Below are 10,693 nucleotides of genomic sequence, written 5' to 3' on the forward strand. Positions count from 1 at the left end.
TGTATACCTTTTTTAAACTTACGCTTTATGTATATAACTTATTGTATTCACGAATACAGATATGTTGGACAAAATTCAATTCATTGAGAATAACAAAGGTATCTTTCAAATTGTAAAGGATGCCTACAACTGGCTAGTTATTTTACCGTTTTGTAGAGTCTTTCTATAGCTTAATTATTTTCTGTATGGAAATTTTGTATATGCAAATATATATCTGTATATAGACAAAATGATGTATATCCATGTATTTACCTAATTGCTTTAACATGCGATTCTAGATTCCCCTGTCTTTGATATTTTATATGCACAATGTATACCAAGAATTATTAAATATTATTTATAAATACCGTTTGCCTATTTTTACTTTATAAAGGCTCCTAGATTCTCAACAACTCTAATTCTGATATTTTGAAAGAACAAAACAATTTCTTTTAATAAACTTTATACAAATGTAGTGTCTACATAATTAAATCAATACAAACAAGACCTTATATTATTCATAAATGTAATTGGGGATTTATATTCAGGTCGAGGTGTATTTATTAAAAATTTCCATAGATCTCTCAGTATAATACATGTACAAATTAATACATTCCTCTCAGTTTGCAGTCAATACACACGATTGATCATTTGATTGATTGATTGATTGTATACTGTTTAACGTCCCTCTCCAAAATATTTCACTGATATGGAGACGTCACCATTGCCGGTGAAGGGCTGCAAATTTAGGCCTATGCTCGGCACTCAGGGCCTTTGAGCAGGGAGGGATCTTTTTCGTGCCAGCACCTACTGCGACACGGGGCCTCGATTTATACGGTCTCATCCGAAGAACCGCCCCATTTAGTCACCTTTTACGACAAGCAAGGGGGTACTGAGGACCTATTCTAACCCGGATCCCCACGGGGTGATCATTTGAAGAGAAGAATTTGACAGGTACAATGCATTTTCCCTATAAATTCAACAAAGCACAATCCTAAGACCAGAATTCATAACTCAGGATCGAAAAATTTAGAAATTTGGAAATGTTATCTTTTTAATCATACAGTGTTATTATGTTCTTCAAAAATTTACATATTTCCAATATAAAATCAATATCCATCCTCCCTGTAATAAAAGTTAAAAATTAAGACGAGGCATTTTTGCTCCTCATTATTATGTACTCAGTAAGTTTGTTTAATACCCTGGAGGAGAGAAGAATTTGAAATAAAAAATACCTGGAGATAACGGTTTCTATTCAACATTAAGATATATCATCTCGAAATGAAAGATACCACAGAGTCTGAGAAACCTGTTCCATATTTGAATATTTTACTTCAAAAACCTTAATAGTGATCTACACGTATCAAGAAAAACTAATTATTATCTTGAACGTGATTTTTTTTTTCTTTCGTAAAGCCAGCATATGGAATATTTGCCTTCTTCCCAAGCATGCTTATAACATATCAACAATTTCTTAAACGAGGCAAGGCTACTCACCATATGGAGAAATGGAGTGCAGTTTATTCATGCGATTGCTCCCACGTGATTTACAACTCATTAATATTCAGAACAAATCTTGCAAAAACTCAAAATAAACCATTTCTTTATTTTTTTTTTAAATTTAAACACTCAAACCTGGTTTGTTTTAATTTCTATAATCCCCGTCATATTGATATTGGTACAATTTTGCGTGATTGACTGTTAACAATTCTTGACAATTCGTGATAGGGTCTTTTAAATAATAAGTTGGTCACGTTGGTGCAAGAAATTGTCGTTTTTAAATTAAAAAGGCGGTCGTAACTCTTTATAAATGTTTAATCAATTAATGAATTGTATAAAAATAGAAAATCGTCTGACTTATTAATCGGCGAAAGAACTCTGCCATCTTGCAATAAACATTTACATGTTATCACCAAATATTAAATGAAAAGTTGTTTTCTTAAATAAAATATTTACATTTATATGGCAATTTTGAGATTAAAATGGAATTAACATGCAAAAATTATTTGACCAACGGTGTTAAGGCAAGCGAGATGCATTTTAGTACTGAAATTTGTTTTGAAAACTGGTTTTATGCAGAATGAAAAGTCAGTGATATGTAACATACGTTTTAATTCAATGTAAAGTTTTCCTCTCCCCTTGCAACAGAGTTAGAAGGAATAAACTAACGCGCTTGCCATTGTGTGTTTGCTTGTTAGTTTATCCTTGTGTAAAACATGAATAACATAACTTGCATTGGGATCGAGAGGTCGAAGCTGTCCTGATCTATAAATATACGTTTTGCGAGAGATGCACTATTTTGCGTTGCCCTTTCTGAAATATACCATCGTATGTTTCACTTCATAAAATTACTTGTATGATTATTTTCCATGGTATCCGTTTAGGGAAAATGACGAACACACATGCTTTATAACTTATTCTTCTTCAACTGAAATACGTTGCACATCTTTTATTCATATTAAAAAAAATCTTCTTCAAATGAAATACTTTGCACATATTTTATTCATATTCAAAATTGTAAATATTGATTCAAAGTAACGTATAAAGAACAAGTATCTGAGTCTTTATTTTATAGTGTTTTATTTCTATATTCCTTATTTATCTTGTTCAATATAATTTTATGCTGCAGAGGAAATCTCAAAGAAAGTTTTTCTTCATTTCAACATGGATACAGATTACTTAATAGAGTAATTACATCTTACACAAAATACAGTATTTTAGACTGTGCTACAGACTGCCTAAGGACTACTAAGTGTATATCGGTGAATTATTTTAGAGGGGCAAATTTTTGTGAAATTAACTTTCAAATTTACACTACTGAGCCAAAAATGTACAAGCATAGCCCGGGCTGGATATGCACAGCGACAGAGGGATGGAATAAGGTAAGTCTGTATTCCTTTACATTAAAATTTGACGACTTAAGAACTTTCTTTTTAAACATACAAGCAAAAAAAATCGAGATAATATGATTTTGTAATTAAACATGTATTTCTTTTATTGTTGACTCTTCTAAATTGATGGATACGTCCCTTATGTTTTTTTTTGGGGTGGGGGGGTGGGGGGTGGGTGGGGTTGGGTTGGTTCTTGAATGTGTTTCAATTTAAAAAAAAAAGTTATAATTCATATTTTCGCATCTTGAATTTCCAGGATCTCATAAGTTCTTGCTCGTCATCGTCCTGTGCACTCATGCGAAAAATGCATCCTTCAACCTTTTGGTGAATTCCAGTGCGTTTCCTCGGGTAAAAATCTCTATTATATATCTCACATTTTCTTATATTTTGTTTTGTACTGGAATGACATGGTCAAGGCCATAATACATCAACATCCTCTGCTCATAAACAATCTCGACACTAATTGGAAATTACATTATGTAATTAAGTTTTCCAACCATTTCAGCAGTTTTTCTCTAAAAAAAAATTGAACGCAGAAAAAACCAATTTTAAAATGTCTGTTCAAATTTGCAATCTCTGTTTATCATTGGAAAAATGTCGGGAAATTGACCAATTTTTTTTTATTCGATTGCAAAAATACACCAACTCTGATGAAGTAACAGTCAGTGAGTGAAAATTTATAAGACAAATACATTGAAAAAGTCTCCAATATCAACTTTCGTACAAAAATATAAGAATCAAGATAATGGTAACTTTTTATCGAATACAGACTTAAATGTTTTATTTCTTCTTTTCGTTCAAAATCTGGGTTACCATGGGTATAAATACATGTACATGTGTATAACTGCCACGCTATTGTGATTAATGATTCATTTTTAAATTCGTTCAAAGTGAAACAAATCGAATTAACCGGACTTAAAAGTGAGCATAAATCTTTAATAAAAACATTAGTTTTAACAGTTTGAAGTATTCTCTTTAAAGTGCTATATTCCTTTTAATAGTCAATTAGAAGAATAATAATAACCCTTTCAAAATAAAAAAAAATTGAAAGGGTATTATCAAGCCGTAAGCACGTTCTCCATGGAAAATTATTATTTGATTTAATCATTAAGAGCATGGAAGAAAATACCTTGCACAAGAAGGACATTTGCAATGACGCTCACCTGAGTAACTTAAGCTCTGTTTTTCTTTTCTCCCCATGTAATACCATAAATGTATGATGTTTGGCTTGTACGATATTTTGCGGAAATAGATTTTTAAACAAGTTCTCGTTAATGGATTTAGCGCTATCTGAATGTGCTTGCAATAACATTTTAAATACAAGGTATTTTGCAATAAACTTGCTTTAACGGACTCTGCTTTTGAATAGCTTATAAAATACTCTTTCACAGAATGATTTCACACACGTTTAGATTGTCATTTTGTTGTCTTTACAGACTGTGGGATTCTGAACGTGCAGAATACTTCGTTAAATGTCAAGGACTGGGATGGAATAGGAATCTTTCAACAATTTCAGATCACTGATTCCGAGCTTCAGCGAGGATCCGGAAGGTTTTTGTGTCTTGAGAATGGGACGTGGAAATCGGACCTTATTTGTCTAGGTTATAAGTATATATGTACTATATAAATATTATTATTATTTATCATTTGGTTCACAATCAGGCTCGCACTGCACTTAATTAATGTTTCAAACGAAGTTGTCATTTTAAAAATATTTATTTACTGTTATGAATAAAGTCTCTCATTTTTATCAAAATTTCCTTAATACACTTGATCTTTGTATGACGTTTTGCACTTGATGCACACACAATTTCTTTCGTAAAGGTATATAAACTATACATTCACCTAGTTTGTGAATTTTTTATATTGACACACATCGGAAGAAAATGTCCATTGAGCTTCATTAAAAACATAAAATCACCAGTCATTTAAGTTTGTGCAGAATATAAGATTTAAAACGTTAAAATTTCTAAAGTGTATCATATTGACTCCAGGTATATAACGTTTTTTAATTAACCGTAGGTGAAAATAATTTGCAAATAACTCACAAAATTAGTTTATTTAATGCCACAAAGTTACGTTTCACGACCCGAAAACTTAACGAAATAGAAATTACTCATTACCAACTCAAATGGTGTTCAGGATACCAACTCGGCATTTAATTAATTTTGTTGTTTACACTCATTTACATTATCTAAATGACTTTGTTTTGTTTAAGATTTACCTAGAGATTGTGAAAGCCTCGTTGAACATGGTTATACCAATTCCGGCGTGTATGAGATTTACCCCTTTGGATCCCGAGCCCGACCTGCCAAAGTTTTCTGTGATATGAACATAATGGAAGGGGGATGGACGGTTTTTATTTCTTTTTTGACATGTTTTCTTGTTTTTTTTACCTTGGGGTCTTTAAATGAAAAAAAATGTATACAACTTTTTAATCTTTGTCAAAAAGTATTAAATAAATGTTTTTCTTGAAAGGCTATCCAAAAACGTGAAAAAGGATCTGTGAGCTTTGAGAGAACATGGGACGAATATAAAAATGGATTCAGTGACCCGGGACTTCATTTCATGATTGGTAAATATTAGTGTATTTCAAAACATTTTTGATCTAATTCCTTTTTGGACCATTGAAGGACAAAAAATCTGCTATTATTCAATAATAATGGTATATGTTGAACAGTTTTTATTCAAATGTGTAAGGAGTTCATGAAGGGGTGAGGAGAAAATAAGATGAGATTTAAAAAAAGAAAGAAACAGAGGCTTCCGTCTCCCATGATGGAATCAATTACTGTTAGTAATCTTCTTGTCTGACACTTCAAGTTTCAAAATATAAGACATTTAGTAACATTATGTTTAAAGATGAAAAACCGAAATCATTAATCAATACATGTATAATTTAGCCCTCCTTAGCGCATCATTTATGTTCATTTAAATTGGAATTGACATCCACTTATTAAACTTTGATTTTCCTGTTACATAGGAAATGACGTTATCCATCAGTTAACAAAGGGAAAGAACTCCCATCTCTACATTTCCATCACTCTGGTTAATGGTAGCAAACTATACGAGTTGTATGAACAGTTCTCAGTCTCAAATGAAGCAGATTACTATCAACTCTTACTGGCGGCGAAGGCCTCAGGAACATTAGGTACTTAAAAATAATGTTTTCACATTACAAACGAGATAGAGAAATGGGTGTAGAATAAGAATATAGATTACTTAAGTATTCTAACATTATCAAGAGATAAGTTTGGGGGGGGGAGTGTAGAATTTAACTGTGCTTTAACTAAAAGGGAACAAAAAACTTGAATGATACTATGAGGCCATCTTTAAAATATTTGCTTATCCTCTCCAGACTCATGGTAAAATTATTAGGTCGGTAAGAAGTTCGGGGAAGAAATTTTCAACATATTTATTGGCGGTATAAGAGGAATGAAAGTAAATAAAAAACCACTTATCCTGGAATAATCAATAGGTGAGACGGGCAACGATTTTTTTAAAGATTGTCTTAAGTAGTTTTGTAACATAATTCTCTAGGTGACAGTATGATGCACACGGGCCATTCTACCTGGGATCTGTCTGGGATGAAATTCTCGACGTATGACAGAGATCGAGAATTTGTGGACCGAAAACTGTGCTGCTTATTATAAAGGAGGCGGTTCAACAGTTGTAATCGCGCCTTCCTTAATGGTGCCTGGACCCCGGATAGTTGGAGATCTCCATGGTATCCCACGCTTAAATCTAGGGGATTTATTAAGGAGACTATAATGATGATCAGAAGTTAATAGATTCACATTGATCTTATATTCACATTTACCGTGATTTTCCTTCGATCTAATGATATCATTACATTGAAGCTTGGGACATGACATGAAATTAATTTTAAAAAAGCGATATTTTTTACTTTGAATAATTTATGTGAATTGTATATGCAAAAGATTTTTAAACTTAAAGCTGACATGAATTCTTAAAAACGCAACATTTTCATCTATGTACGACTTGTTTCATACCAACTATAGCCGTTTTCCGCAATATTTCTTTCAGATACCTTGTTTCATTGTTACGATATACATGTATACCCCGATGTGCTCGTTACACTTAAATAATTTTTTGGCTTGGGTATCGACTTGTGCACATCTCCGATGGTAAGGCATATGAGAACACATGAGGTGATCAAGACATTTCAAAACCACAGTAAACAACATAATTATCATATCTCTGAATGATTATTGATTTGAATCAAAAGAAAAAAAAAAGAAAAAAAATGCAAGGCTGGAAGAGAAATTTAGTTGCACGCATACGATTTTTTACAGTTTGCCAATTTATGCAGAATAAACCTGAAATAAAAAAAGTAAAATCCGCAAACACGTCTTGAAATAATTATCATTTGAATGGAACAAAACAACCAACGTCTTTGATTTGCAGGTACTATAGAATTGATGCATATCGAGAAAATGCCTCGAACGCTGTAAACGTACCCCTACCTGGTAATAAGGTTACTGCATCGGTTCGAAGATGTGCACAAGTCAAGTGATATACACCCTGAATTCCATTTATTGAAATATGCATCACGAAAAAGAAATGAACTCCATAAAAGCTCAATAGTAAACACACTGTCATTACTGCGTACAGACTAGCATGTCGATACACTTAGTCCGTGCTGATCAGATTATATCACAAGTGGAAAGAGAAGTTATTTGGTATTTGCGCGGCTGAAAGAGGAGGGGGGGGGGGTATTATAACTGCTGTTCATAAGGTATAACAGTAAATTGTCCATCTACCTGTAGTTCTAATATACATTTTATACAAAGTCATGTATACAGTCTGCAGTTGGTTTGCGTCGCAAAATTCCTTTGTCAATTATAACTGATTATTTTAGTACTAATCTCAAATCTAAACCAAGTAATTTGATTTACGGTAATAATTTACTTCAAATCTTAAAAGCAATTAATATAATTATAATTCCTTTAGGAGTATTTGGAATATGATTTTAAAAGCTAGGGTAGGGATACTTGAAACCTGGTTGAATACGGATAATTTTTATGTACTCTTTTGTATATTGAACTCTTTCTCTCTCTCTGTAACCATTCGTTAGGGCAATAATAGGTATAAAATCCTAAGCACTTTGTGCTGTACCATTTATTAAGCCTTAGGACAGATCAAGGATTTTTCAGACGGGGTGTCGAAACTTCATAAATTGAATAATAATTTTACTTTGGACAAAAAATTATATTAAACGCCCAATTTGAAATTAAGACAAACTAGAGGTATTGTGAGCAATGAGCTCACTAAATGATAACCCCGCCTCTCATATGGTTATAATGGCAAAGTACATATTTTACTGTTGTCCGTAAACCCAAAATAGGTGTCAGATCAAAAAGTAAAATAGGAGGTGCACAATAGTAATGTGTAATAAACTTGAGATTCTGTGAAAGTTTAAATAAATTTCACTCAGTAGTTTAAGAGGATTTGCAGATAAGAGATGGGTACCCTAAAGCGTAACAGACATCGGACGGACGGACGTACAGACATAACGATTACTATATACCCTCCCACTTTTCTAGCGGGAAGTATAAAAAACGTGAAATATACATCACAGGAATAGGTACATTGGGAACTTTCTCAATTTCCTTCACAAACGTGTTGAACCTGGACCTGGACAACAGACAAGAGAATTTTTAAAAAGCTAATTTTAGTTAGAATGTGGAATTCTCACGGCGAGTTTGCTCGCTCTTCCTATATGCTTTGGCTTATAATCATTAATTTTTTATGTAAAGAAATTAAATTTACATTAAATTCTATTTTCATTATCATTGTACCACAAAATCAAATTCTTTGCCCCAGGCAGTTAGTTGCATGAGGTATGATGTTTTCAGTCAGTCAGAACTGTTTTTTGTCAGCGCAACTCCTCATAAACCAATGCACAGAACTATGTTAAACTTTGCAGATATTTATAGGAGACAATGTGTAGATTTGCAAATAACTAGGAAATTCCGAATTCTTTATTTTTTCGGGAATTTCTGCACTTTTACATTTAGATTTTGGATCCGCCATATCTTGAATATAGAGATGAGCAGTTTGTCAGCGCAAATCCTCATAAACCGCTGCACACAATTTCGTCAAACTTTGGAGATATTTAGGACACAAAGTGTATAGATGTGAATATTACAAGGAACTTACAATTCCCTTATTCTTTTCTGAGAATTTCCTCACTTCGACTTTTTGGGAGAGCGTGGGGTATGTGAACTTGCTCACTTTTTCTTTCATTGTGCATAAAATTATAAATAACTTTAAATCAAATTATATTCACTTTAAATCAAATTATATTACCCGGTAGGTCTAATAAAGCCAATACACAGTAATTATTTGATAATATTTGGTACAGAAATAAAGAAATCTGATCAATTCCAGATGTTTTTCTTCAATTATTTTAAAGAGAGTGTTATGCATGTTTTATTACCCCCCCCCCCCTCCTCCTATCACAGGAAAACCCCATGGAGCTTTCAACCTTTGATATTTTCCCTGACCAAATAAAATGATCGGCATGGGCCACGTGTGTCCAAGCATCTTTTACTGTTGAGTTAGCAATGGATTACATGACTTCCGAGATGCATTTTTTAATAAAAGTAAAATAGGATAGTTCTTTCGACATGTGCACACCCCTGTAACAGTAGTCAGATAAATGTTTTTATCACTGCGTTTGACGCGTTTTCTCGACCTGCATGGATTTCTGCTGTACATGAATGTATTCCATGTTAGTATATTTTCTATATTGCAAAAAATTTATTTGGCCAGTGTATGGACTTCTGAAAACAATGCTTTCGGAGATGTGTACATGTCGACAGCAAGGCTAGAAAATCACTCAAGTGAAACAATTGTACAAGACTATATATAGCAGGTACAGGTGACCAAAATTTTTCAATTAAATATGGCGGAATCGAAGAAATATGGCGGACAAAGGCGTACAAGAATGTAGTCAGTCGTACACAGATGAAAAATGAAGCCTTCTTAAGAGTTCATGTCAGCTTTAAAGTGTGAATTATTGTTGTATAATTTACACAAAATTGCAAAATTCAAAGTAAAGCCGCCATTAATTGTTTACATATACTCAACAATATTTTGTTTATTTCTTGTAAAACTATGTTATGACCATTTATGAAATTTCAAAATTACAAAAGATGGTTTTAAATCTTCAGTAAATATTTGTATAATTTTGTGCAGTTTGTTGTTCAATGATTGAAGTATATATTGTCGAAATATTAAACTTTCTAATTTGTAGCATACAGTATAGACCAGACCCAACCTGACACAAAGCAGTGCCAGAGCAGTCCCGGGGACTGCTTTCTCGGACTGCTAAAGCAGTCCCACAGCAGTCCCAGAGCAGTCCCACAGCGGTCCCAGAGAGCAGTCCCAGCAGTCCCAGTGGGCGGGGTTTATTCATTTAATGGGCGGAGCTTACTCAGAAATGAGATTTGGAATAAACAATGGAACTATAAAAGGCAGTAGAAATTGATTTTGGGTAGTATGCCAGGACTCCTTACATGTATGCGAAGGTCTTTTATGAACAGTACGCACATAGAAACAAATTGAATGATTAATATTTATTGAAGGAAGAAGAGTTTTACACCTACATGTATGAATTTAACTGAACATGAACATTTAATCACAATTATCGGGTGTATTAAATTAATAATTATATTTCTTTATTTTCTGTGATTTATACTGTTTCCCATTTATTTTTTATACAGAAAATTAAACGTGAATTAATTATTTTCCACCAGTAAGAATTAGCTTTAAATAGATCTCATCATTATACGGCCAAT

General features: G+C 32.9%; 1 protein-coding gene across 1 annotated transcript; it reads left to right on the forward strand.

Moving 5' to 3' along the window:
- The first annotated feature begins 3,985 nt into the window (after positions 1-3,985).
- On the forward strand, positions 3,986-6,520 carry LOC134273213 (ficolin-1-like). Its single transcript, XM_062755402.1, has 6 exons — positions 3,986-4,037; positions 4,307-4,471; positions 5,089-5,225; positions 5,349-5,445; positions 5,851-6,018; positions 6,408-6,520. The coding sequence occupies exons 1-6, from the start codon at positions 3,986-3,988 to the stop codon at positions 6,518-6,520; spliced, it is 732 nt and encodes a 243-aa protein (XP_062611386.1).
- The last annotated feature ends 4,173 nt before the right edge of the window (positions 6,521-10,693 follow it).

This window comes from Saccostrea cucullata, unplaced genomic scaffold, assembly GCF_032062105.1.
Source record: "Saccostrea cucullata isolate Sc308-1 unplaced genomic scaffold, CSIRO_AGI_Scuc_v1 ctg8093, whole genome shotgun sequence".
NCBI classification, from domain to species: Eukaryota; Metazoa; Mollusca; class Bivalvia; order Ostreida; family Ostreidae; genus Saccostrea; species Saccostrea cuccullata.

Bases quoted from the DNA above. Each gene is read 5' to 3' on its own strand.
- LOC134273213 (XM_062755402.1), top strand. From the start codon at position 3,986: ATGGAAGAAAATACCTTGCACAAGAAGGACATTTGCAATGACGCTCAC. The intron at 4,038-4,306 runs GTAACTTAAGCT...TTGTCTTTACAG, and splicing joins TTGCAATGACGCTCACCTGA to ACTGTGGGATTCTGAACGTG. The intron at 6,019-6,407 runs GTACTTAAAAAT...ATAATTCTCTAG, and splicing joins GAAGGCCTCAGGAACATTAG to GTGACAGTATGATGCACACG.